The sequence below is a fragment of the Amphichorda felina genome (genome assembly GCF_050947745.1).
Source record: "Amphichorda felina strain 45539 chromosome Unknown scaffold_7, whole genome shotgun sequence".
Lineage (NCBI taxonomy): Eukaryota > Fungi > Ascomycota > Sordariomycetes > Hypocreales > Bionectriaceae > Amphichorda > Amphichorda felina.
The window spans coordinates 447,816-474,378 of NW_028145043.1; the positions used below are offsets into that span (position 1 = coordinate 447,816).

The 26,563-nt window shown below is 55.5% G+C and overlaps 12 protein-coding genes across 12 annotated transcripts; 6 read left to right on the forward strand and 6 right to left on the reverse strand.

The window, feature by feature from the left end:
* Positions 1-629: 629 nt before the first annotated feature.
* Positions 630-2,042, forward strand: LGD1 (enolase C-terminal domain-like protein; the record flags this gene model as incomplete). Its single annotated transcript, XM_083196316.1, has 2 exons — positions 630-785; positions 846-2,042. 2 exons carry the CDS (start codon positions 630-632, stop codon positions 2,040-2,042), a joined length of 1,353 nt encoding a protein of 450 aa, XP_083047524.1.
* Positions 2,043-3,320: 1,278 nt separating this feature from the next.
* GPI18 (GPI-anchor transamidase GPI18) lies at positions 3,321-4,651 on the forward strand (the record flags this gene model as incomplete). The annotated part of the gene is made up of 2 exons (XM_083196317.1): positions 3,321-4,204; positions 4,255-4,651. The coding sequence occupies 2 exons, from the start codon at positions 3,321-3,323 to the stop codon at positions 4,649-4,651; spliced, it is 1,281 nt and encodes a 426-aa protein (XP_083047525.1).
* A 663-nt stretch (positions 4,652-5,314) lies between these two features.
* ACO1O0_006941 (uncharacterized protein) lies at positions 5,315-5,945 on the reverse strand (the record flags this gene model as incomplete). Its single annotated transcript, XM_083196318.1, has 2 exons — positions 5,315-5,516; positions 5,698-5,945. The coding sequence occupies 2 exons, from the start codon at positions 5,943-5,945 to the stop codon at positions 5,315-5,317; spliced, it is 450 nt and encodes a 149-aa protein (XP_083047526.1).
* A 240-nt stretch (positions 5,946-6,185) lies between these two features.
* Positions 6,186-10,064, reverse strand: NCR1 (sphingolipid transporter; the record flags this gene model as incomplete). Its single annotated transcript, XM_083196319.1, has 2 exons — positions 6,186-9,746; positions 9,798-10,064. 2 exons carry the CDS (start codon positions 10,062-10,064, stop codon positions 6,186-6,188), a joined length of 3,828 nt encoding a protein of 1,275 aa, XP_083047527.1.
* A 1,163-nt stretch (positions 10,065-11,227) lies between these two features.
* Positions 11,228-13,053, forward strand: ACO1O0_006943 (uncharacterized protein; the record flags this gene model as incomplete). Its single annotated transcript, XM_083196320.1, has 3 exons — positions 11,228-11,269; positions 11,405-12,059; positions 12,113-13,053. 3 exons carry the CDS (start codon positions 11,228-11,230, stop codon positions 13,051-13,053), a joined length of 1,638 nt encoding a protein of 545 aa, XP_083047528.1.
* Positions 13,054-13,248: 195 nt separating this feature from the next.
* ACO1O0_006944 (peroxisomal biogenesis factor 11) lies at positions 13,249-14,160 on the reverse strand (the record flags this gene model as incomplete). Its single annotated transcript, XM_083196321.1, has 2 exons — positions 13,249-14,063; positions 14,115-14,160. 2 exons carry the CDS (start codon positions 14,158-14,160, stop codon positions 13,249-13,251), a joined length of 861 nt encoding a protein of 286 aa, XP_083047529.1.
* Positions 14,161-14,753: 593 nt separating this feature from the next.
* On the reverse strand, positions 14,754-16,333 carry NDH51 (NADH-quinone oxidoreductase subunit NuoF; the record flags this gene model as incomplete). The annotated part of the gene is made up of 3 exons (XM_083196322.1): positions 14,754-14,923; positions 14,985-15,972; positions 16,031-16,333. 3 exons carry the CDS (start codon positions 16,331-16,333, stop codon positions 14,754-14,756), a joined length of 1,461 nt encoding a protein of 486 aa, XP_083047530.1.
* Positions 16,334-16,897: 564 nt separating this feature from the next.
* Positions 16,898-17,407, forward strand: ACO1O0_006946 (trimeric LpxA-like protein; the record flags this gene model as incomplete). The annotated part of the gene is made up of 3 exons (XM_083196323.1): positions 16,898-16,971; positions 17,008-17,167; positions 17,219-17,407. The coding sequence occupies 3 exons, from the start codon at positions 16,898-16,900 to the stop codon at positions 17,405-17,407; spliced, it is 423 nt and encodes a 140-aa protein (XP_083047531.1).
* A 1,195-nt stretch (positions 17,408-18,602) lies between these two features.
* On the reverse strand, positions 18,603-20,260 carry ACO1O0_006947 (hydroxyacid-oxoacid transhydrogenase; the record flags this gene model as incomplete). The annotated part of the gene is made up of 3 exons (XM_083196324.1): positions 18,603-19,030; positions 19,081-20,107; positions 20,228-20,260. The coding sequence occupies 3 exons, from the start codon at positions 20,258-20,260 to the stop codon at positions 18,603-18,605; spliced, it is 1,488 nt and encodes a 495-aa protein (XP_083047532.1).
* A 1,631-nt stretch (positions 20,261-21,891) lies between these two features.
* ACO1O0_006948 (uncharacterized protein) lies at positions 21,892-22,654 on the forward strand (the record flags this gene model as incomplete). Its single annotated transcript, XM_083196325.1, has 2 exons — positions 21,892-22,313; positions 22,372-22,654. 2 exons carry the CDS (start codon positions 21,892-21,894, stop codon positions 22,652-22,654), a joined length of 705 nt encoding a protein of 234 aa, XP_083047533.1.
* Positions 22,655-23,244: 590 nt separating this feature from the next.
* On the forward strand, positions 23,245-24,432 carry ACO1O0_006949 (peptidase family S58-domain-containing protein; the record flags this gene model as incomplete). Its single annotated transcript, XM_083196326.1, has 1 exon — positions 23,245-24,432. One exon carries the CDS (start codon positions 23,245-23,247, stop codon positions 24,430-24,432), a length of 1,188 nt encoding a protein of 395 aa, XP_083047534.1.
* Positions 24,433-24,521: 89 nt separating this feature from the next.
* On the reverse strand, positions 24,522-25,681 carry ACO1O0_006950 (uncharacterized protein; the record flags this gene model as incomplete). The annotated part of the gene is made up of 2 exons (XM_083196327.1): positions 24,522-25,263; positions 25,323-25,681. The coding sequence occupies 2 exons, from the start codon at positions 25,679-25,681 to the stop codon at positions 24,522-24,524; spliced, it is 1,101 nt and encodes a 366-aa protein (XP_083047535.1).
* Positions 25,682-26,563: the final 882 nt, after the last annotated feature.

A 26,563-nucleotide genomic window follows, 5' to 3' on the forward strand; every position in this document is an offset into this window, starting at 1 on the left:
AGTGAGGGGGAGTTGAGGGATCCAAGGTGGGGGTGGGGCAGGTGCTGATGATGGCATGAGGCGGGGACCAGAGAAGCTCTATCACTCAGCCATGTAAAATGGAATGAGGACAAGATGGTAAATAGTTGAAAAGGTTAGGAGGCTTCCATTCTATTCGGGTTACCGACTATAGCCGGACGCCAAGTCATTCTCATTCGCTGGGCACCCGAACGCATCCAGACATGTCGAGTCCAGGTGCTTTGAGATGAGCCGTCGGCTTTTAACAGCACGAACAATCTCGCCCAGCAAACGGGGCCTTCCCCACGACTCCACGAGCCCGCAATTTGTCCATCAATCAGCGGGCGCGATTCCCACGGTCGAGAGTCCCGATCTCGGGTCCCACTGGGAAGCTCCCGGCAAAATTCCCACATGCTTTGAGGCCGACTGTTCGGGGTAATAAGACGGCGAGGGGAGACGCGTCCTGTGCGACTTGCTGCCCATTTCTCATCTAAACCTCACTTTCCCAAAACATTCGTTCCTTCTTCCTCCTCTTTAGGTTTCACTCTTAAAAGATCAACCCTTAACAAGACTTCAACAGCTGGAGGCTCAAAAGGAATCAACCTATGAGACTGGGACCACCACCGGCCATCATGCCTGAAATCACCATCACCGACTTCGTCACCCGCGATGTGCGCTTCCCAACCTCACTCGACAAGACGGGATCAGACGCCATGAATGCTGCCGGCGACTATTCAGCCGCCTATTGTATCCTCAAGACCGACTCCGAATACAGCGGCCATGGCATGGTTAGCTCCCCAGCCAACGTAGAGACGACCACAATGGGTAGTAGCTAACCTAGTAGTTAGACTTTCACCATTGGTCGTGGAAACGATATCGTCTGCGCCGCCATCACCCACGTCGCGGAGCGCATTCGCGGCAAGACCCTCGACTCACTCGTCGCCGACTGGGGCAAGACATGGCGCTACCTCGTCAACGACAGCCAGCTGCGCTGGATCGGTCCTGAGAAGGGTGTCATTCACCTGGCTCTGGGCGCCGTCGTCAACGCCATCTGGGATCTGTGGGCCAAGGTCCTCGGTAAGCCCGTCTGGCGCATCGTCGCCGATATGACTCCCGAGGAGTTTGTCCGCTGCATCGACTTCCGCTACATCACCGATGCCATCACTCCAGAGGAGGCCATAGCTATGCTCAAGAAGCAGGAGGCCGGCAAGGCCAAGAGGATTGAAGAGGCTCTCAACAGCCGCGCCGTGCCAGCATACACCACTAGCGCGGGCTGGTTGGGCTATGGTGAGGACAAGATGAAAGCACTGCTCAACGAGACGCTCAGCCAGGGGTACCGCCACTTCAAACTCAAGGTCGGCAGCAGCATCGAAGTGGATAGGCGGCGTCTGACGATTGCGCGCGATGTTATCGGGTACGACAAGGGTAACTTCCTCATGGTGGACGCGAACCAGGTCTGGTCCGTCCCCGAGGCCATCGAGTATATGAAGCAGCTCAGCGACTTCAAGCCGTGGTTCATTGAGGAACCAACATCTCCCGACGATATCCTCGGCCACAAGGCCGTGCGCGATGCGCTGAAGCCGTACGGCATTGGCGTCGCCACTGGTGAGATGTGCCAGAACCGTGTTATCTTTAAGCAGCTCATCCAGGCCGGTGCCATTGACTTCTGCCAAATCGATGCCTGCCGTTTGGGTGGCGTCAACGAGGTCCTGGCCGTGCTACTCATCGCCAATAAGTACGGCATTCCGATCGTACCACACTCGGGTGGCGTTGGCCTGCCCGAGTACACGCAGCATCTCAGCACAATTGACTATGTCGTCGTAAGTGGCAAGCTATCGGTGCTTGAGTACGTCGACCATCTGCACGAGCACTTCCTGCACCCTTCCGTCATCAAAGACGGCTTCTACCAGACACCCATGAACCCCGGGTACAGCGTTGAGATGAAGCCGGATAGCATGGACCAGTTCACATACCCTGGCGAGAAGGGAGTGAGCTGGTGGACAAGTGATGAGGCGAAGCCGATCCTTACGGGCGAGAAGATATAAAAAGCGCTTAGAAATTGACATATAATTATGCGTTTCAATGCCCGTCATTGTCCGATTGGTGACTCTGAATTTGGATTGATGGGCTTTACCGTTTTATTGAGAAACGAAACCACGTCGGTAAGCATGCCTGCCGAGAGGCAATGTTGAAGTTTTTTGTATGTGTGGAACTCCACCTTGATTCCCATCTTTTCAAGGAGGTTGGCACTGAGATAACCGTGGCGGTAATCCACCTCGGGATCTTCCGTTCCATGCCCGAGGAAGACGGGGGTTTCTAGAAAGGATAAAGGAGATTGTGCCCCAGCGTCTGGTAGCTCTACCTCCTCCCTAAGAGCTTGAATTGCCTGTCGAAGAGGCGTTTCTGCATCGCTTCCTTGGCCATCCAGCTCATCAGACTCACTTGAGGAGTCAGCCCCAAAGACGAAGCCATCAGCCGAGCCATCGTCTTCGAGGCTGCCCCCTTCCAAAAGGTCCGTCATGTAAGAATTGAACGGGATAAATCCGGACATCCCAACAATGGCACCAAGCGCATCGCCTTCCCAGAGCAAAAAACTTATCGTGGCCATGGCACAGCCTTGACTGAAGCCCCCCAGGACAACCCTCGAGGCATCACCCCCAAGGAGACGGACCTCCTCGCGAACTAGACCATGGACGTGTTCGACGCTCTCACGCATGTTCCCAAGTGCCTCAGGCTCCCAGTCCCCGCTGCCGTCGTACCATTGATGGAGGAGAGACCGGCGGTACTTGGTCGCTCTCATGAGCGGCGCCGTGGGGAAGACGAACTTGGCATGGGGGAGCGCGTCGTGGAAGGTTTTGTGGCCTTCGATGGCGGTGAATAGGAGGGACTTGTGAAAGTATTCAGCCGTCTGCCCACGGCCGTGTAAGAATATGATTGTGTTTTGGTGGGATGAGGATGCTGGGGAGATGGTGATAGGCGGTAGGAAATGGATGGGGACAGCTGAGGTCGTCCTACACGACCCTGAGGAGGACGCAGAATCTTCTTCGGCGCCCATGCTGCTATTGCCACATATCTCTGTAACAGATAGGCAATAAGAGCATCATAAAATTCTCCAGAAAATGCGCGGCACGGGAATTTCGGCGTTGGTTTGCCACTAGGACATTGTGCTAGGAGTTTGAAAAATAGAGGTCGATGCCCCTGCTCCACGAGGAAAGAGCCATCAATGTCATTATGTCACTGCACAAGCGGAATGCACCGTCAATCAGCCACCATCATTCAACTCCAACCACTGCCATCTACCCGCCACGAGATGAGGCAACAAAATGGCCCTCACTGATCACCGATTGCGCCCTTTGGGCTCATTAGCCTTCATATTCGTGTCCTGGAAGATCTTCCTTCTCGCCATCGCTCTCGGCGCGTCCGTGGGGCCCGACTACGACACGTCGACATCTCTATTCTTCGACCGCGTCTATGGGAACCGCATTGCTGTCCCCAGCCTCGCACAGCGTCTTACGCGATGGGATGCGCTGTACTTTGTCCACGCCGCCCGCAATGGCAAGCTCTATGAGCAGGAGTGGGCCTTTGGCATCGGCCAGTCTGGCCTCGTGTCTGGTCTCTTGAACCTCGTCCCCAACCTGGCCCTTGACGTCCCGGAGCCGCTGGTCGGCATCGCCATTGCCAACTTGTCGCATCTGCTCAGTGTTCTGGTCTTGTACAAGCTCACTGCTCTCGTTTCTTCTGACCGTCGTCTCGCCTACGTCGCATCCGTCCTCCACGTCATCTCCCCCGGCGGTCTCTTCCTCTCGGCACCGTATGCAGAGAGTCCATTCTCCTGCTTGTCCTTCTTGGGTACTTGGCTCTTCGCGCTCAGCTACAAGCACAGGCACAGCACTGTGAAGCATGGCGTAAGCCTCGTCGCCGCCGGCATTGCCTTCGGTCTGTCCTGCTTGTTCCGGAGTAATGGTCTAGCCTATGGGCTGCTCTTTGCTGTCGAGACTTTGCGAAGCATGATATCCTTCTTCCAGAAGCCTGGTTTTTCTTCCCTTCTCTCCATTATTTTCCCCGTCGTTGGGGGACTCTATATCGCGCTAGGATTCGCTGCTCCCCAGGTCATGGCATGGATGAGGTATTGCGGTGATTTCCCCCTGCGAATATGGTGCTTGAACATGCCCCCAAGCATCTATAACTTTGTCCAGGAATATTACTGGTAAGTTGATCCTCTTAGCTCCATCCCCATATTCTAACACACTGGCCCAGGAACGTCGGTTTCCTCCGATACTGGACCCTCAACCAGCTCCCTCTTTTCTTGCTCGCCGCTCCGGTGCTCGCTCTGCTCATCGCTTCTGGTTTTCAGGTGCTTCGCGAGCCATCCTCAAGCTTAACACTCCTCTTACCGGGCACAAATGAGCCTTTCCGGCTTCTTGTCCGCACCCTTGCGGCCATGCAAACCTTTGTTGCTCTATTGGCTATCACCAACTACCACGTCCAGATCATCAGCAGGATCTCGTCGGGATACATAGTTTGGTACTGGTGGATTGCCAGCTGTATCCTGGATGAGAAGAAGCGCCGCTTGGGCTTAGGCGTGGCCATCTTCTTCGTCATGTACGCGGGTATCCAGGGGAGCTTGTTTGCCTCTTTCCTTCCGCCGGCATAGGACCACGTGTCGGTGGAAAATGCTCACACCGCCAAAAGAGATCATTGCCGGAATCCATCATCATTAAGCCCACAGGAATTGCAATAGGCAGGGAAATGCTTGCCTTGCGAGAGCCTGTCACCAACCAGCTATATCTATCCTAGAAATCCTGCTCAAATGGGTCAGGGTGCGGACTATTTACCTAACGCGCAGGTATGCTGCTAAAAGCAAACGTACTATGGCAGAATATTAGTGGACTTATTAGCTTACGCCGTACCGGTAGGCGGATGGAGAAGCTTAGTCGTACTTTTATCTAAGTGACCATTTCCCACGACAGGAGGGCAACGAGTCTAGTCAATAACATAACACAGGCCCATATGACGGCAGTACACTTGCTGAACAGCATCTGTCATAGAACTGGCCACAATGAGACAGAGCTGAGACAAAGTACGTAGAAAGAAAGATCGCTTAAAGAAGTATAAAACGCTACGTGTACTGTTTGGTATATACACTGTTCCAGAAGAGTCCCGCTGTTTATCAACATCCCTAATTATACCCACCTACTCAACGTGTTCTCGCCCGCCCACGGGTAATCCACATGTAAAAGACCCCGGGATACGCGAACTGCTCTGGCCCATCGAGAATGAGGCATCTCCAAACTCCCACAACCCCGAATTGCCTCCACTATCTGAGCTGACTACAGGGGGCAGATTCTGTGTCTGACTTTGAAACTAAGGATCCCAAGGGCCTGTTATAAAGGCTTGATGTCTGCTTGGGAGCTCTCTGCTTGCGAGCCTTCTGCTTGAGAACTTTGAGATTGAGAGCCCTCTGCTTGAGAGCTTCGAAATTGAGAGCCTTGCGTTTGAGGCGCCCAAAATTGAGAGCCCTTTAATTGAGACAGCCGTGATTGTGAGCCATGTGCTTGAGAGACTCGAAATTGAGAGGTCTGTGATTGAGCCGCTTGAAAACACGGTGTTTGGGACCCACCCCTCGTACCTCTAGTTAAGCCAATACTACCTTGTCGCAAAGCAGTTGCAGCATTCATAGGACACAGCGTGCTAGCCCACTTCCCACCCAGTTGAGGATCCTCGGTAATGTGTAGCTGAGTGGGACGTCCCTTTCCATGGAGGTCCATGCGGAACATCATCTGGGCGTACAGACCAGGCGGCTCAGGTGCGTGGCGCCGAGAAGGGAGGGTGGAGAATCGGACCCTCTTGACGGGGGCCTTGCCCTTGGGGTCGTCATAGTCCCTCTTGCCGTCGGCTTCATCAATGGGTTCACTATTGGACTCACAATGGGGAGAAGGAAAGGCCATGTTGTGTCCTGGAGTAGAATTCTACTCTTCTCCCCCCACAAGTTTTACCCACGGTGTGGATGATTCTGAGAGCTGTTGGTCAGTCCCAAGGATTGTCTTGGGCAGCCGTATAATCGTTTCAATCGAAGTGTCATCACCACCCCCAGCCAGTTCATCGTGTACAGCTCCATCGCTCGTAGAATCTTGATCCCGAAACGCCGATACACAAGGGAAAATATGAAACAGTAGCCGCCGAAGCAACTAATATTCGTCATCTTCTGAGTCGTCATGATCGCTCATCCGGAGAGCTCGCCATCGCCGATCAGTCAGATCCTGGGCAGCCGTTCCCTCGCTCTCAGGATCGATGTATCCTTGTCCGCCGGCAATACTCAGTGCAACCGGAAGGAAGATCAGAGCATGGATAGCGGCGAAGATAACCAGAGCCAGCCAGACACGGAAATAGTAGATTTCGAAAATCTTGGAGCGCGTGAAAGCCAGAACACAGACTCCGAGTAGCTTCGTAACGGTAATACCCGAAAATACGGATCCTCCGACGTTAACCAGAGCCGTCCAAGCACGAGCATCGCGCCCGCGGAAGCCGTTGTTGTTACTCTGCATGACTGTCCTTGAGGGAAACGTAAAGGCGCGCGCGATGTGCGCACAAAACTCGACCGAGATTCCAACACATATAATGAGGTTGACGAGCGACACGGCATTTAAAGAGACGTTGAACACCGACATGGCCCCCATTATGTCAACAACACTCATGACGACGGTGATTGTGACAACCGCCGCAGTAAGTATAGATCCGAGCAGGAGGCACGCAACCACAAAGATGATCCCAATGACAGCACACAAAAGCCCGGCTGTGAGGCTAACAATGTCGAGATACTGATGGAAGAAAATATAGAAAACGCTGTAGGGGAAGACGTCTGCGCCGGTCCTCGAGCTAATGTCGGATGCGATGCGGCGAGCCGAGGCGTAGGCATCAATGAAGTCCTTCTGGCTACGCAAAGGGGTGTGCGCAGTTCGGAAGTTGGTTGCCTTGACGCTCTCGTAGTCTTTCGCAAGAATCACGGAGTCTCCGTATGCTGCCTTGCCAGCCAACGGGCACTCATCTGTCGCAGGTTCTGTGAGGAATTTCTGCAGATAGTAGATGAACTCATCGTCCTCAGGCATCCCGTAAAGCGTCGTGTTCCATGGGGGATCGCGCCCGGCAAAGCAGGTAGAGCCATTTTCGACGCAGCACTGCTCGTAAATCGGGTTCAGCCACATGAAGAAGTCATCGATCCAGCTAGCAGTGGGCGAGGAAATAAAAGAGATTTCCGGGCGCTGTCTCTCTAACTCAAGAGTATTCGTAAGAGACAATGACTGACAGGAGGTGAACCTCGAGCAGATCTCCTGTTGCTCATCACGCTTCGAGGCATCTAGACCTCTCGTAACGAAATACACGGGAGGCCCAATCTCCAGATAATCATAAAGGTCGTTGAAATATGGAATAAGGTACGAGCCGTCGGGAATAGCCACCCGCTGGTCGAGACCAAGCTGGATTCCAGGTAGTAGAGCAATAGCAGCGGCAAAGAGGCCCAGGAAGACGGTGACGACAACCATTTTGACCTTCTTCCCTAGCAGATTAGGCGCATAGTGGTTCTTGATGAAGATCTGAAGAAAGCTCTCTTCCTCAATGTCGCTCGGTCTTCCGCCACCGACGTATCCGTTTGAGCCGTCGAGGTGAATCCGTGCCTTAGTGATTTGCCACCACGGCCAAAGCTCACATCGATGGTCCTCAACGCGCATTTGGTTGAGCGACAGAAAGGAAACAAACATGGTCATTTGAAGAAGGGCATTGACAAAAACGGCGCCGGCGGCATAGGCAGCAAAATTTCTGACAGCGGGCATACCAACAGCAGCGCCAAGGGCAAATGCAACCGTCTCGGTGAGAGCCGAGAACAGAATAGACGGCCCCATCCTGCCCAGAGCCCTAGCCACACGCTCCTCAACCATCTGGTCAGGACAGCTGGCGTTGACCCTCTCAAGTTCGTGCACAATGAGAAAGATGTTGTCGACGCCAACCGCGAGCACGATGAAGGGGATCACTTCCACGATGATCAGCGTTGCCTTGAGGCCGACCCATGAGAAGAAGCCAATTGACGCAGTAATCGACATCAAAACAATGACGATTCCCACGAATCCCAATGTGACCTTAGACTCGACAAGCAGAACGGCCGGGTTCCGGAAGATATGCTTGAGAGGCGTTCCCAACGCCATACAAGCATAGATGAACATGACGACATAGCTGATGACAATAATTTTAGCATCTGTGTTGGTCGACTTGTTCAGTTCTTGCTCGAGACTGATCTCCGTGTTGAAAGACAGTCGCAATCCACGATCCTTTGCCTCCTCTTGAACCTCCAAAAGGCGGTCACGGAGAGCATTCTCCCAGTCAATAGCTCGGGCCAGAGCCCCGGTGCCCTCCTGTGCGTTCTTGACAACCCATGTCACGGTAATAGCTTGTGCCTCCGCCACATCATCGGCATAGCCACCAAGGACCATATTCGGCTCAATCGGTTGCCCAAACGCCGGTCGGCAATCGACTGGCGACTTTGCGCAGGCTCGCAGATCGTCCTTCCAATAGTTGGGATCGAGGCCGCCCTTCGAGTACCAGTAAGCGGTGACGGACTGGACAGCACAAGCGTCGTCCATCGGTTTGAAACAGATGTCGTTGAAGTATTTGCCAAAGACTGGACTCTCAAGCTTCTCTATGCTCTTCTCAACTCCCATCCACCACTTGAGCGTGTCGTAGCTCAGCACGGGTCCAGGCCCAGAGGGCTCGGTGTCATTGACTAGAAAGATCTTTTCGGCACGGTAGAAAGGGCCAAAGTTGGAGTCGAAGTAAGCCTTCTCTTGCGCAGCCTCGGAAGTTGGGCTGACCCACAGTCGAGCCGGCTCCTTTTCCAAATCGAACCGGAACCAACCAGCACTCAGGATGGCAACGACGACAAGGCTCAGACTGATGGTAATTCCCGGAAAGCGGGCAGCAAAGTGTCCCAAATGGTTGAAGATTTTGTCACATCGGTCGTTGATGGCGTAGCGTTGCGTAGGACGATCGCGCATCGCTTCGGTCTGGACCGGACCTCCCTCATCATCCTCGTCATCGCTATGTGAAGGTTCGTGGAGAAGCCTCCTTCTCTCCACTCTTCGGCGCGCATAACGCTTCCAAGTGACATGGCCGAAAATAAACGTGAAGAAGGCGAAGAGAAGCACTGAGTAGGTAAAGATGGAAGCAAAAGAGAGGCAAGGGAGGACGCCAACATGACAAGAGCGCCCTTCCTTGACGACCGGAAGTTCAGGACACACTTCGGGACAATCGACGCAAACACATCGATAGTCGGGATCCTCGTCGTTACATTTCTTCGGCTTCATGTCGAGAGGCTCCATGTTCCGGTCTGGGTAGTCCCCCGGGAAGTTGATCTGGAAGGGAGACCCAACAAACGGTTTCTTGTCTCCCAAGAACTTAAGCATCTCGTGATAGTTAGTAGCACCACCGCCAATCAAGTCCATAGCCCTGCTATTGGCACCACCAAATTTGACCTCCTTGCAGCTATCGTAGAACCCAGTGCCATATTCTTCGGAGATGAGCTGGTCGAGTTCAGTCACAAGATGCTTGCCTCCCTTCTCTGCTGAATCCGTGACATTGATGAATGTGGACTGGTCGGGAGAGCAGGTGAAAGTGCAGAACATGTTGAAGAAGTTTTCTTTGCACGCCGGGCATGAACCGATCAGGGTATTCGGGGTGCCGAGTTCAGATTTCAGTGCTTTCACCTAGTGGAGGGTTAGCTAGATCGTCACCATCGCCCCATCGCATCTTCGTACCTGATCAAGCTCGCAGCAAACAGGACCTGTGGCCCATTTGGCACCACAAAGGTCGACGAGCTCCTTGCGAAGCTCCTCATCGGGATCTTGAGCCACATCGTTATCGACGCATGGAAGCTCCTTGCCAAAGAAGCTCTGCTTCCCGCAATGACCTCGAAATGCACACCGCCCAGGCTCGTGTTTAGGCGTATACAGCTCGGCACTACCCGCCGAGGCCAGCAACAGAGTTGTGGCACCGACGAGCCAACCTGCGACTCGGTGACGCATACCGGAGGCGACGGCAGCGCGGCCACAACGTAATAGATCTGGGATCGATCGGGGCGTCGCGAGCAGGGAGGATACGAAAAGAGAATATCAAACAGTGCAATGCTGTAGTGGCAGCTGGGAAGGACGGAGCTACAGAGTTGTGGCCCAGCGACAGAGGGTGATGTCGATGCTAATGCTAGTGTCGAACGTCGGTGCAATGGGCTCACTAGATCGTTGGATGGGGTGAGCGACGGGAGCGACTCCGGCAGCGCAGTGGCGATCAGCAAGCGCGCTGGTACCTGACGTAGCAGGGTGGCAGGGAGCTTGGTCTTGGCTCAGTGGCGGGAGGTACCCGCTTTTATTGGGCCCCACCAATCATGGCCCGGTCCTACCTGCCCCGGGTTTTTGATCTTTCCCGCCCTCCGCCCTGCCGCCTGTTGTCTGCCTGTTGAAGACACACACGTGAACACTGCAGGTAGGCAAGGGTATCAGCCAAGGTCACCCGTCACCACCAAATGTAACCTGTAGAAGATGAGAGAGTCAGGTATTCCTTGCATATTTCCTCGGAGGCGGTGCAGGTTTCTTGTTTAAGCTTCAAGAAAATCTCCTGGAGCAATGAGTACTGTAGTACCTTGTGCGGTGCGAAACTACGTGACTGGGTCCAAGGTGTCTGAGTACTACGAGCCCAACATCATCTGCTACGATATTCGTGGTCCTAGGTCCTAATAATCTCACGGTCCAAATAACGTTTCAAACCACTGGTATCTTGAACTTCCCAGGACGCCCTCTCCATAGACTTTTTACTTGTCCTATGTAGAAGACACTCATCTGTTATCAAATGACACCCATCTGTTGCTCCAGCAGTCGCCTGTTGTTGAGGGTTCAGAACACGTGACACCAAGATGAGGACGACAATGTATTCGCACTGAGGGAGTCACCGATGGTGTGTGTGTGTTGATGCTGAACAATCAACGATGCGATGCTTCAGTGACTCCCCATGCCAGACTTTCAGCTGCCCAACGTTCAACAAGTCCCCCGGTGTTGAATCCACATTCTCCCTAAAAATCACCTCACCTCAATCTAAACCCCTCAGATGAATATGATCTCGATGACCACTGTAGCCTCACAAACTTTACTTTACTTGCGACAACACCACAGGCGACAAATGGTTTGAGCAACGCAACATGTCTCGTGAACCCGATGTCGACCCTCTAAAAAAACTTGTGGTGAGTCGCACTCGGTATAACTGCATCAAAAGCCCGGCAGTTAAAACCCACAGCGCTGCCGGGTAGCCACCATTTTTGTGGTGTGAACGTACACCATTTTTTTTTAATACGGCTGCTGATTCTCGACTTCTCTAGGCGTCTTTTGGCGCTTTGCTAGATGAACCCCTCATTGTCGCTATCGCAGGCGACTATGATCTGAGCACAGCTTCCGGCTACCGGGACGCTGAGGTGACACTGAAAGGGCTATCTCAAGATGTAGCCTTGGAGGAAGCAACAGGTTTCAATCCTAGTGGGATGCCTGGTGTCGTCGAGGAATCGGACGGCGGTGAACGCGATGACTTTAGCACTTCCGCAACGAGTGCCAGCCAACCGGCCTCTAAGGCGCGGAATACCGACTCGTCAAGCACCGACCTGTCATCCCTCCCGGCAGACTCATCAGACGCCATCCCGAAACTCACTTCGTTTAACGGCATTGGCGAAGATGATAAGTTTATCTGCCTGCGCGAAATGTTTGGCCAGCTGAAAGAGTACGACATTAAGCATGCCCTCAAGAAGGCCGAGGGGGACGTTCAGACCACCCTAGAAGACCTGCTCAATGTGCAATACCTTCAGTCGACAGGGCAGCAGGCGCGCGGTATTGACGGCTTCTTTCAGCCTGACGATGCGACGCCAAAGGGTCGGAAGGGAAAACGGAAGCACAAAGTACCAGCCGCGACGACGACACAACTACTTGATTTGGACTCCACTAGCAAGGAGGTGCTCGAGAAGAACCAAGCCAAGGAGCTCAAGAGTGAGTCAAAGTTGTATTGATTGAGAAGAACCTCCTCTAACATGGGATTGCAGACCAAGATGAGATTGCTTTTCTCGCGGATCGAATTCACATCCCCTACGATCAAGTAGCAGACGCATACTACCGGAAGAAGTGTTCAGGCGGTGCAGCTGCAGCCGAGATTCTCGAACAGTACATGGCCCTGGGAATCACATCTGAAGATGAAGAGGGAATAACCAAGGCAAAGAAGCTCGCGACCCAGTACCGCAACGTGCCGGAAAAGCACTTGCTTACGCTGGTCCAGGTCACTGGGTCCGGCGATGAGTCGTCTTCCGAAATTGCTTCGCTTCTGAGCAAGCACTTTGCCAAGAACCCCTGGAAGGAGCGCCTAGATCTGAACCATCGAATTACTCCCCTGCCGGATGAGGACCTCGAGGGAACGCTGGGGAGTCTGAATCTTTCCGGTAGCAAAGCCCGAATACCGATATCCGGCAAATCATCTCGGCCCTCCTCGACAGCATCTGCTAGCGGCCCTGGCGATCTTTCATGGGCCATCCAGAAAATCAACGACTCGAACCAAGCTAGGCGGGATGCCACGTCATACGCGTCTCAGCTCTCCCGCCGGGGAGCGTCAAATTCTCTCTACAAACAAGCCGCGGCGGTCTATCGCGAGCGTGGCCACGAACATGCGCATCGCGCTCGCCAGATGACGTCCACTGCGGCCAATCTGCTTGTCGAGCAACAGAGTACACGAACATCCATCGACCTTCATGGGGTCACCGTCCGGGACGGCACACGCATCGCTCGAGAGAAGGTGCAGATTTGGTGGGATAACCTGGGTGAACTTAAAACCAGGAAGGCGCGGGAGCAGCCCTTTACAGTCATCACCGGCATCGGGCGCCACACTGCCACTGGCGTATCGCAACTTCGACAGGCTGTGGCGGCAGCGCTCCTCCAAGACGGCTGGAAGATGAACGTTGAGACGGGAAGATTCGTCGTCAGCGGACGACGGTGAACTGATGATGCTTGGCTACTAGCGATCTTTGGGAACTGCTAACGGTGGCGTTTGGTTAGATGGGTCGGAAACGACGGCTACGAGTAATGATTGTTGGCGATGTGTGGGATAGATAGGCCTGATCTGCACCAGGTATGTGTTTGCGCAAATATATGCCTGTCTGTCTAGTATGTACCGAGCATAGGCTCGTGTAATTTACACCTGTTGCTTTGCAATTTCGCGCCCATGCCTCTTCCAGATGACACCACCCGTGATGATAGTGCTGCAGAACATGGCAATGCCGACCATGCCCGGGTCGACCTGGACCCAGCCCACGATGGACGCAGGAATGACCAGATCCAGCACATCGCCCAGGAGCTTCATTCCCAGCGCAACCATCTCCGCCTGAACCTTCTTCTCCCAGGCCTTTTGCTCTCTCTTCCGCCTGTTTCGGTCCTTCATCTTCTCCAGACCCGACTTCTCCTGCTCCGGCGCCGCGACGTCCTTCTCTCCAGCGCCCTCCTTTTCGGGCTCTGGGCCTAGCCCGAACCCGTCGCCCGTCGGGGGGACGGGGCGTTGCGAGAAGAGTCGCACCAGCTTGACGCCCGAGCTCATGGCCGACAGGTACAGCGCGACGAGCCAAAATCTCTGCGCTTCAACATTCATGCTGGCCGCGCGCTCGGCCCCAAAAATCTCGAGGTGGTCCACAGCCAGCAAGTCGAACAGGGTGATAGACTCGAGCATGCCAAACATGCCGAGGCACGTCTTAGCGTGGGCATCGAGCCACGTCTCCAGGGTCTTGCCCTCGGACAGGTACAGCCTCCAACCCGCCTGGAAGGCCTCGAGGAAGCGGAAGAGGCGCATCCATCGGCGGGTAATATTGAGGCGGCCCTGGAGCTGGCGCAGTAGGGTCTCGGTTGAGACGTGGACAGCTTCCGGCGAGGAGGAGAGGATGGAGGCGATAAGGAGGGGGTATGAGGTGAGGATCATGAAGAAGGACTGGAAGAATCGTAGAATCCTCTCGAGGCCGGCTGGGAGCGGTCAGTGAGCTGTGTGGCGGAAGTGGGCGTGGGTTATCTCACCATTATCCGTCCCAAAGGCAATGAACTGATCATAAACCGCAGCCATGTTGACCGACACTACAATTTCTGAACTCGACGTATATCCAAGGGAAGGGAAGAGAAATGGACGTCTTCCCTAGAATCATTGATCAATGCAAGAAAGCAATGAATGGGCGTGTAGTGGAGGAGTGATGGGTGGGATTGGCCCCATCAAGTATTGAATTGTCATGTTGCCAGGTGGACCCTTAAAGCCGACGTTATCAGCCAGGCACAGCAACGGCGACATGGATGCTAGGGTTTTCCATGTGGCTGTTAACAATGAATCTTGTCCCAACTACCTAAGTACCTACGAGTATTACTCATTCGAGTACATGTACGATTTGTATGCTAGGGGACAAAATAGAAACAAAAATTGAAGGCTTCGTATAGGAAGCAAATTATGTTACCCAGATACTCAAATCAGACCTTGATAGGTCCCCGTTCACATCACGCAGCTAGGGCATATAGATATGCTTGCAAGTTGTTCAGACATAGTAAATACACCACCGGCCTCTACGGTTGACTATGCATAAATGGCAGTAGGAAGGTACACGGACGCGGCTCAAGCTCTAGCTGGCGCGTCCCGTCTAAATGACACACCCCGGCGCAAATTCTAGGCCTCTATTGACCCGGAGACACCAGCTTCCCGAGCTCCCTCGCGTTCCTATCTAGGCCACCAGCCAGGGTCTGGCCACCGTGCTCCTGTGCGTACTGCTGCATCCTCGCCTCAAGCTCCGGTCGGAAATGACGGATGAGACCCTGGATGGGCCAAGCGAAAGCCTCGCCCAGAGCTGCAAATGCAATGTTAGCATACTATTATGTGCCACGTTGGCTCATGGCTTGGATACATACCGCAAATTGTGTGACCCTCGACCTGCTTGGTCAGCTCCTGGAGCATATCAATCTCCCGCTCGCGTCCCTGGCCCTTCTCAAATCGGCTCATGATCTGCTCAGTCCACTTGCTGCCCTCACGGCAGGGAGTGCACTGGCCGCAACTCTCGTGGCGGTAGAAGTGGCTCAGACGGCTGATACCGCGGACGACATCTGCGCTCTTGTCCATGACGATGACGGCAGCAGTGCCGAGACCAGACTGGCTGTCCTTGAGGGCATCAAAGTCCATGAGCTGGTCGTCACACACGCTCTTGGGGAGGATAGGCGTCGACGAGCCACCGGGAATGACAGCCTGGAGGTTGTCCCAGCCGCCGCGGACACCACCGCAGTGCTTTTCGATCAGCTCGCGGAGAGGGATGGACATCTCCTCCTCAACAGTGCAGGGGTTGTTGACGTGGCCAGAAATACAGAACAGCTTGGTGCCCTGGTTCCGCTCGCGGCCGAAACCAGCGAACCAGTCACCGCCTCGGCGGCAAATGGTGGGAGCAACGGCGATGGTCTCGACGTTGGCAACGGTCGAAGGGCAACCGAAAAGACCGACGGCAGCGGGGAACGGAGGCTTGAGACGGGGCTTGCCGGGCTTGCCCTCGAGGGACTCGATCAGAGAAGTCTCCTCACCGCAGACGTAGGCACCGGCACCGCGGTGGATGAAAACATCAAAGTCGTAGCCGGAACCGCAGGCGTTCTTGCCAATCAGACCATCCTTGTACGCCTCGTTGATCGCGTTCTGGAGCACGGCGGCCTCGTGGATGAACTCGCCTCGGATATAGATGTACGCAGCGGTCGCGTTCATCGCTCGGCCAGCGACGAGGCAGCCTTCGATGAGCTTGTGGGGGTCCTTTCGCATGATCTCGCGGTCCTTGCAGGTGCCGGGCTCGCCCTCATCGGCATTGACGACGAGATATCGGGGCTTAGTGTCCTTGTCCCAGTCCTTGAAGTTCATGAAAGACTACAGAGCCTGTATTAGCCACCTCGAACGCGATTTGTTCCCGTCAAAACCAGCTTACCCATTTCAGGCCCGACGGGAAACCGGCGCCACCGCGACCGCGCAGACCCGAGGTTTTGATCTCGCCAATGATCCAATCATGGCCCTTGAGGATGATCTCCTTGGTCTTGTGCCAATCGCCCATCTTCTTTGCGCTCGCGAGGTCGGCAGGGTATCGGCCGTAAAGGTTCTGGAAAATGCGATCCTGGTCCCTCAGACCTCCGTACGTTCGCTTCGGGGTGCCATCCTGGACGGTGGCCAGACCCCTCACGGCGGTCCGTGAGAGGCTGACAGCCTTCTTTGGCGCCGCTCTCGTGGACAGCATCGTGTCGTGGCTGAGTGGCGATGTGAGGGAGGTGTAGGGGGAGTCGTGACGGTGCGGCACTTCGAGGTTTGGCAGATGTTCGTGGACGTCAGAAATGGCAGGTATGTGATTGGCCAATGCACCCGCTTATTACTCAGCATTCCCGTTAGCCGTAACAAGCCTTCCCACCCAGACAACATGCACATTTGAGGTCTCCCCTACCGCACCTGTTAGTAATGTGGTGGTCCAATCTAAGTCCTGATCTCATTAACTTTAAAACCCACATTCCACCTTTGTCTTACTTCCACATCAAAGAGGCATCTGGGCAGCTTGCGGGTTCGATGCGCTAGCATTATCGGCCTCACCCACCTCCGCATCCCGAAAGATACGCGGGCTAATTACTATCCTCGAACCAGGCTGAACAGAGCTTGCCTTATAGGCTGCAAAGGTCCAGTTGGTACCATGTCATCCGGTACCAAACGCCAGTCTGTCGCGGCTCCAAGCGGCCCGAAACCTCCAGCCACTCTTTCTTCGTCTTTGACTATTTCCAAAGATGCTGCTCTTGTGGGCACACACTCCATCACGATGCAAGCCGAGACCGTGATCCATCCACGTGCGCGATTCGACTCGACACTGGGCAGCATCCTTATCGGGCGACGGTGTGTTATTCAGGAACGAGCCCATCTCGGTATCAGACCACAAGACCTCCAGAGCGCAAGCGCCGGGGGCGTCTCCGTGGGCGATTACGTTATTATCGAAGTAGGATCCCAAATTGAGACTGGTGGCACGGAGATTGGCGAGGGAACAGTGATCCAAATTGGAAGCAAGATTGGAAGCGGCGCCAAAATTGGCAAGGTATGCTTGACTATGTTGGATGACATCGACTTAATTCTCACGGCTCAGCAGAATTGCACAATTACTCCTAGATCGACCGTTGCCCCGGGCGAAATCCTGCCTGATCAGACTGTGGTATATTCCAACGGGCAGCGACGAACAGACAGGCGCCGAATCCTCGAAGCGCGAAAGGTCGCCCTCCTGAAACAAATCAACGTGGTGAGGAAGATGATCCGAAGCGACCCCGACAAATTCCGATGAGGAGGCCCCAAACGAATTACTGTAAGCATATACGAGTATTGTTATGCCCTCAGTCAGTACACGGTGCAAACCTCGCTTCAAGGATCAGCTGAAATGTTGGAACTCACCTACCCAGTGTCGAGAACACTAATACCACCGCCCCGGAACCCCCTCGCCTCTTTTGCCTTTCGCCACATCTGTGGGACTAGGACCATCTAGAGTAGGAAGTGCCATGTCCGCCACCTCTTTGATTGCTGTGGTCTGGGGTTCCATGTCGCCGGTCATGGTGAAATAATCATCCTGCGAGAAGGGGAACGCAGTGTCCGTGAGCGGGGACAGCGCCTTATCCCGCTCTTCCCGCTGGGGTAGAAGTAGAATGCTGGATGGTACAAAAGCGATGCTGAGACCCTCGTCTTCGCATGAATGTGTCAACTCAGCGACGATATCGATGACATGTTGGCTTGTAGAGACATTGCAGAACCGACACCCGGGAAGCTTCAGCAATAGCCACCCGAGAGAGGCTACTAACTTACGCTGCCTCCGCAGATGGCACACTGGGCAAACAAACGCACTCAATATACTTTGATTCTGACTCGTCACATTACTTTGGTGCTAGATCTGCTTATGCTTGGCAGATAGAACGGTGTCCACTGCAAAATGCCCATGCTTGATCATCTGCGAGCACACCGGGCCTATGAACTTGAGTATTGCGGGTATGTAACGGCAGGATTGAGCTAGAGCTAAAGCTTGCCTTGCTCGCTACAGGGGGTTAGGGTACATCTTGAATGCATTTCAAAAATATATCAAACCTATAGAAGATCGAAAGCTTGCAGTTTCCCGATTGCCCGTGGTTGAATTATGGTCCGTCCTGACGCTGTTGGTGACCAGTCCACCACAACAAGCAAGAGCGCATGTGCCTCCAGATGCAGATCTCTTCTGGAAATAGTATCTGTGTACTGCCGCACACTACACAGACAACTGCCAGGCTCCGGGCAACTTTGTCAAGGAATAAATGGTTAACGTGTACTGATAAAACGAGGGGATCACAGCGTTGCATCGGTACTTATTGATGCATGCCCCCGCGGCCTGCCTAACCAATACGCCATCAGAAAGTAAACAGTTAGTAATGTAATAATATATTCAAGACCTATTTACACAACAAATAGAGTCAACCCGGACCGCTGGCTTCGCTGGCACCAACATATCCACACCCCCTTTAATGCGTCATGGCATCCTCGAACAGCCTCCGCAGCTGCTCCTTCTCAGCCTCCAGCTCCGTCTGCAGGCCCGGCGCCAGCTTGAGCACGCGCTGCTGGGGGATGGTGCCCTCGACGAGGGCGTCAATGTCAGCGCTCTTGAAGCCGAGGTGCTTGAGCCCCGCGGGCTGGTCGCCCAGATCGGACAGGAAGCGAGCGATGGCCTCGGCGAGGACCTCTCCCGCGCTCTCGCGCTTGACGTTGGAGATGTCGACGCCGAAGGCCTGGGCGGCCTCCAGGTGGCGGTCCGGGTTGGAGGGCGCGGTGAAGCGGAAGACGGCGGGGGCCGAGACGGCGACGGAGACGCCGTGGGGGATGAGCGGGTGGGGCACGTCGTAGCCGGCGTGCATGTAGCCGGGGTTCTGGCCGGAGATGGGGTAGGACATGCCTGGATGGGGTTAGCTTCTGCATAATAGTACTACCAAAGAGGGGGCTCACCGTGGCAGAGGTGGACGCCGGCGTTGCCGAAGCCGACACCGGCCAGAGTGGCGGCGAGGAGCATCTCGCTCTGGGCCTCAAAGTCATCCGGGTCGCGGACGGCACGGGGCAGGTACTTGACGGTGCTGCGGAGGGCGTGGAGGGAGAAGACGTCAGAGATGGGGTTGGCGCCCTGGTAGGCCGGGCGGTTGAGGGGGTTTGTGGGCCGCGGGGTGCGCTCGGTGTAGGGGATGGCGGTGTAGGACTCGAGGGAGTGGCACAGGACGTCGAGGCCGGAGCTGGCCTTGACGGCGGCGGGCATGGTGCGGGTGTTGAGAGGGTCACAGATGCCCAGGGTGGGCTTGAGGTTGCGGTGAGCGACGCCTGTCTTGGCGCGCTTGGAGACGAGGTCGAAGATGGCGGTACCCGTCGTCTCGCTGCCGGTGCCGGCGGTGGTGGGCACGGCAATGAGCGGCTTGAGGGCCTTGTCGATAGGGCGGCCCTTGCCCAGGGGCGCGTTGACAAAGTCGAGGAAGTCGGCCTCGGGGTATTCGTTGTACAGGTTCATCAGCTTAGCTGTGTCCATGACGGAGCCGCCACCCACGGCCAGGAAGGCGTCGGGCTGGTAGGGGCGGACCCATTCAATGGCGGCCTTGATGCTGTGGTCCTTGGGCTCGATCTTGACGTCCTTGAAGACCTCGAAGCTGATGCCCTCGCGTGTGAGACCCTCACGAACCTGGCGCATGGCGTCGAGCTTGTCGACCGTGGGGTCGGTGACAACGCAGACCCTCTTGGCGCCCAGGTTCTTGAAGTCCATGCCGACCTCCTTGGTGACGCCGGGGCCGAAGCGGATGGACGAGGCGGCCATCTCGAAGGCGTACTCCTTCTGCTCGGCGGACACGGGCGTGGCATAGCGTCGCGAGGCATCCTTGAGATTGGAGATGAGGCTGGGCTGGGCCTTGTGATAGCCGGGGTTCGAGTGGCAGGGGCACGAGGGCGGATGGGTGTACTGGACGGTGCGCAGCAGGCTGGTTGCACGCTTGGCGGCCTGGAGGATGAGGTGAGTATTTTGCAAGATGAGAGCGAGGAGGGCGAAGAGAGCGAGGAAACAGAGGTGGTGACACTGGCGACAGCGGTGAGGGGCTGAGGGGGATGAGGGGCGACTTACATTGGGGGCGACCCGTACTAGAGGAGCTACCATTGTGAGGGAATCTGAGGACAATCGGGTGAATTGGACCTGGAGACGGGCGGAGGAGGATGGAGTTGGAGGTGAAATGAGGAGAGAAGGGAGGCTGCCAGGTGCGGGACCTCGGTGTCGTTTTGTTGGAGTTGCGGGGAGAAGTCCAGGGCTCCAGGCTGTCTAGGACATCGTCAATCGGATCCGATCAATGCTTGGGGTTGTGGAGTTGTGGGGGGAACTGGAGGGAGCTGTATGAAGTTATGAACTAATACCCCACACGAACGCCGGCCACCGGTCGCGGCGGCTCGGGCGATTGGTGGCCTGGGGGGGGTTTGAGATTCTGGCGCTCAGCAGCATCCGCCATTGGACTGATTGGACTAGTTGCGGGTGCATTCAATCATTTCAATGTCACGAGAACTTGGCAGCGTGTTGGAGAGGAGATGCCCACATTGCCTAGAGAGGATGGGAGGACTGCCTCCCCCGCTCACACCGGCTGACCGGCGTACACCCAGACCGGAGTACACCGTCAGACTGGGAGAGTTCATGTCAATCAATCACAGCAGAAGTTGGGGGTCATGACTAGTGGTACTGGTAGCAGGAGTATTGTGCTCCATGTTACATACTAGTAGTATATGCGAGTTGCGCAGTACAGTATGGCAGGACAGTTAGAGTGAAGCAGGGTAATTCGGCTGTAGCCGACGTGCTCTGGGTTGTGAATGGGGAAATGGGGGAATATGAACAGGCCTATTTCGCACAACAAATAATAGGAAGAAACGAGGGGGGAAAAGGACAGACCAACTGCCTAGAGGTAGTTAAAAAGAAATATATATACCACCGGGGCTCGTATTTATATCTCTCATCGCTCGAGTTAAAAGTTCCCAGTCTTCACCTCCAACGCCAGCCCCCCTCATGGTCCCCACACTTGGTACGCACATACACCGTAAACTTGGGGTTTTAGGGATTAGGTAGTTAGTTGTTGATGATCGGACAATCACGAGGCTTGTACAGAGTGAGATGCACGGATACTATTATTAACTTAGTTCGTCATTCCCAGGCAACACTCTTGGAAATTAGGAACTCACGCAATCAATAATAAACGGCGGCACATTCGCGACAGACCACTGCTCAGACAACAGTCCTGCACAGGAGACTTTCCCACAACACATGAAGCCGCGCGTCGGCACCATCCTCACAGCTTGGCCTGTATGTTTACGCGCTGTTTTAGGTCTGCGACGAGCACGTTGCGTCTGTTAGAGCTGTTGGTAGCCGATTTACCATCCATCCGTCTTGCACCGCCACTGCTGTGCCGTACTCCTTGGGGGCCCAGATGGTCGTCCATCACCGAATGGGGTGCCGCTATTTTATTTTTACTTACAAAACCTCTTAATGCTGACGCCTGGCCCCCTGCTGCTGCCTTGAGTGCGCCCTCTCGGTGACGCGGCCCTCTGTAACGTGTTTCGATCCATGCCGGTGGCCCGGTGTCTGTCGGACTCTGTCCGTACTATGGTATAAGTCATGTCAAGATCCTGGACCCTCGGTTCACGAGTTGTTGTTGTTGCTGCTGTTGTTTTTGTTGTACGTGTATGACATTCGTTTCTCCCACACGTCAACAACTTTGCCTTGGAAGTCAAGACATCTACCCGAATCTTACCATGCCTGAAAACACCAACTCCGGGCTTCGTGCCATCCTCGTTGGGTCCTACGTTATCGGCTTTGCCCTCTGCATCGCCGCAGGTGCCGTTTCCGGAAACGTCCTCCCCGCTATAGGCCTCATTCCCATGACGGGTTCTTTCCTTTCTTCCATTGTTATCCTTGTCCGGAAACACAGAAAACCCGATAATGGGAACACTGCCTTTGATGCCGAGAGATCCAGCCTTGGGATGGCCGTCCTGTCCCGTTCCAGCTCCGGGTTGGCCAGCCCGCTGTTTCTCTGCCTGTGGGACCTGTTCCTGGCAGCCTCTCTTATCACCATCCTCGTCTGCACTTGGGTCTTCTTTGATTTTGGAGACCGCTGGTACAACCCGACCCGCGATATCCTGACCGTGTATGCCACGGTGCCCCTCCTCACCAGCTTGTAAGCAACAACTCTTGCCCCTCCTCCCAAACCCAGCTAACACGGCATCCTCTAAAAGCTTCATCCACCTGTACCTGGCCGGCAGGGGCCTCGGACATGTCGGCAAGGCGCTCCGCACGCTCCGGTCCCCTTGGCCCGCCCACCCGTCCGAGTGCCCCAACTGCCACGCCCGCTACCACCCGTCCACGGGGCACGTGTCCCCGGTGATGCGAGGCCCGCAGGGCTATACTCTTGCCCGGCCCAGCGAGGAGGAGCAGCAGCCACTGTTCCGCGACAACAGCTTTGACGGCGATGCTGCGATCCAGCCCGACGAGGCTGAGACGAGCAGCAAGGCGTCCTAGATGCCCCCCTATTCCAGGGGGTGGTGCCCTCGGTGAAGCACGACTTGCTTGGTGAGAGGCGAGGCAAACAAAAGAGGGCCCAGAAATAAGCCAGGAGTAGTATCTGAGCTTGACACTTTGAAGCCAGAGCATGAGTACACGGTTGTTGTCGGAAGCCGAGTCTACCAGATACACGCATGGTAGCACGGGGGATTTAGCGGAATATTACACTCCTTTTTCAAGTGCGCAGTGAGCTAGTAGTTCTTTACTTCATATCGAATCGTACCATCCATACCACCGCCTCTTACCAATGTCTTGGCCTGCGGGTCTCGAACCGGGTACTCTACCATGCAGCTTGCGAAGCTGGCGTAAGACTGCATCATTGAATTGTGTGATCTGCGCTAGTTCTAAGACGAACCCTAGTTCTGTGACCGATTGAGTCAACGTCGTCTATGCGCCTTCCGGATTCGACCACTGGTGATTTACGTATATATAAGTACTATGCAGTATATATACTATGTAATAAGAACTTCTCCGGTGCGAGTGTTGGTGGTCCATCATCACCAACCAACTGGCCACTACTTACTATCCTCAACTATAACCACGTCGCAATGCCACCACAGTCACCCAGAGGGCGCGTCAGGGATGTCCTCCCCCGCCTGCGTCTAGGCAAGTGGCTCCCCGGCGCCCTCAACTCCATCACCGACGTTCCCGGCGTCCTCGTCAGCACGCAGTCCATCCACACAGACGGGGACGTCAACACGGGCCTGACCACCATCCTCCCCCGCCGCGACTGGGCCCGCTACTCGAGCTTCGCCGGCGTCTTCAGCTTTAACGGCTGCGGCGAGATGACGGGCAGCCACTGGATTCACGAGACGGGCCTGCTCACCTCCCCCGTCGTCCTCACCTCCACCGCCGCCGTGGGCGACGCCTACCGCGGCATCTTCGAGTACTGCGTCCGCAACCACAGCAACGAGGACGGCGAGGTGGAGCTCTTCATGTTCCCCCTCGTCGCCGAGACCTTTGACGGCTTCCTCAACGACCTGAGACGCTTCGCCGTCACGCCCCAGCACGTCACCGAGGGCATCCAGTCTGCCACCGCCGATGCCGTCAGGGAGGGCAACACGGGCGGCGGCACGGGCATGATCTGCCACCACTTCAAGGGCGGCACCGGGTCCAGCAGCCGCCAGGTCCGGGGCTTCGATATTGACGGCGCGCCCACGACGTACACGGTCGGCGTCCTCGTCCAGGCCAACTACGGGTCGCCCGACAACCTGCACATCGGGGGCATCCCCGTGGGGCTCATCCTCAAGGAGCAGAACGCCGCCGCCGGCATCGCCGGGGGAAGCATCCGGGAGGCCTCCGGTCCCGGGAAGGAGGCGCGCAAGGATGGCAGCATCATCATCGTCATTGCGACTGACGCGCCGCTCCTCCCCGTGCAGCTGCAGCGGTTGGCCAAGCGCGCGACTGTCGGGTTGGGAAAGGTGGGCGGTTACGGGGCCAACACGTCGGGGGACATCTTCGTGGCATTCTCAACAGCCAACGCGATCCCCGCGCAGGAGCTATCGATGAAGAGTTCCCCCTCCGTGACTAGGACACCGCTCACACCGGCGGCGCAGGGAGTGCAGATGTCGGACAACGATACCATCTCGGGCTTGTTTGAGGCAGTGGCAGACGCGACCGAGGAGGCCATCCTCAACTCCATGTTCATGGCCGAGAGCATGACGGGGTTCAAGGGGAGGCAAGTGGATGCACTGGATTTGGAGAGGGTCAAGCAGATTGTGAACAAGCGCCTGTAGACGGCGTGGTCTAAAGAGGCTGAAATGTGGTCCGGGGTATATATAATATGAGCTCCGTTCTCCGCCATATAGTACTACACACCCAGGACTCACTGAGATCCCAGCACTGCCTCATCGCGCGACCGCAGCAGAGAAATGACTGCCGAAGGCGGGCCCAAGACGAGCACATCCCTCAGGATCCGCCGGATTCCCTTCTTGTTTGGCGACCAGACACCGGCCCTCTTGGCCAGCGTAGCCGCCCAGACCAGACCCGCAGCAGCACCGATGTACTGGTCGTAGTGTAGGAACTGCAGCATGGCCGAGGCCACCGTGGCCGGGCCGTAGTAGCGCAGGGCATGCGGGACAAAGACATTTGCGAGCGTCAGACGCTCTGCGATGCCAGCCGGGAAGAGATCCGGCGCGAACGCGGCCGCGACGATGACGCCCAAGGTGACCCAGTGAGTAAGCGCGCCGATGCCGATGGCGAAGCCGTAGGCGTGGTCCAGGGCATTCCTGTCGGTTACTGACTTCTTGGTCCCGACGCTCCCTGTGATGGCGATCTTCTTGACAATGTTCGAGAATACCCAGAGGAGGACGCCAAAGTAGATGGGGAACGGCTGCCACGCGGCAAGCAGGATCTGGTGCAGGTCTCGGGGGGCCGGCAATGTCTGCAGGGCCGACGGGATGATGAAGCCGAGGGCAAAAGCAGGGATGATGGCATACAAGCGAGTCGGGTCGGTGAGGCCCACGCCCTGGGCATCGGAGGATGAGAATAGCAGGTCCACCAAGTAGTAGATGGGCATGGTCAGGCCATATCCCGTGCCCTGCATAACGATGCCCCAGACAGTAGCCCTGAAACGCAAGTGTCAGTATATCACCTCAACAACTCTGCAGAGTAGAAAAGCACGCACAGCCTGGTGGGACTCTTCCTTGTGCCGAGCCTCAGCCCCTGGACAGCCAGGAGTGTCACGATGGAGGCCATCTGGCCGGTGAAGTGGAAGGCGTAGAGGGACAGCTCTGGCATCTCGCCGGTGAAGATGGGGTCGAACAGGAGGAGCATCGTCGCCAGAAACTCGTCAAAGCCCTTGAAGCCGGTAAAGTGCTTGCGCATGCGCGTGTCGCTAGGGTCCATGAAGGGGGCGACCAAGCCCGAGAAGTCGCTGCGCCCAAGCTGGAGGTGCAGCGCGTCGACGGCCAGAGAGCAGAGGTTGGCCAAGATGAAGAGGGAGACCAGGGGCAGCCCCTGGGATTGGGGGGCCGTTTTCGCCATGGCTGGGGATCAAGAGGTCGCTGTGGAGGAGTGTTGAAGGTGAAGTTGGTTGTTCAAGGTAGGTTGAGGGTGAAGCGTCAATGTGAGTTTTGTACTCCGACACTGCCGCGGTTCAGGGGGGTAGGCGGGGCGATCGGACTCTCGGACTCGGATTGAGACTTTGGGAGCGCATGTAAGCACCATTTTGGCCGCATATTTTGACGTCACGGATGCACAGAGCTTTAATTCTCGGCCGGGGGACTCGAGCAGCGATGTGAAAGTTGGAATCAGCAGAGGGGCGTTACAAAGGACTGTGCTGGGAGCTGGACGCGTTCGGCCACAGAGCTCCCGCCAACAAGGTGCATGAGTCTCCAGCGAAGACGGTTCTTGACGAGCCACGGTGGATCAGATGCATGCAACGGGATTGGAACATTATAATTTTGTAAATGATGTTCAATTGTTCAAGTACTTTGACATTGCCAGATCTTGGTAACACGGAAGAGAACTAGGCATTCGCACTCTTCATACCTTAACTCGGAGAGACCCAAGGGAGATCCACAGATCTCGCGGTCTCTGAAGCTTACGGTTATGCGGGTACTTCTGCAGGTATCAATGTAGTCACTTTAGGTCTTAGCATATAGATATAGGTTCTTATAAATAGATTCGGAGGAAATTAAATAATGGTCATTCAAGGTCTTTGTATGCAATATGTTATTTAAATGCCTTGTTTGGCTCTTCTTGTTGGCCTGTACTGCTATACTGATGTCTCACCCTACCTCGCAGCTCGTAGCTCAGCTGGGCCAGCTGGATGTGGGTGGCGCCTTCCCGCCTGCAGCTGCAGGGGACGCCTCGCATTTCACCACGAATCCATTCCAGATTACCTCAACCCAAGTTCCAAGTTCC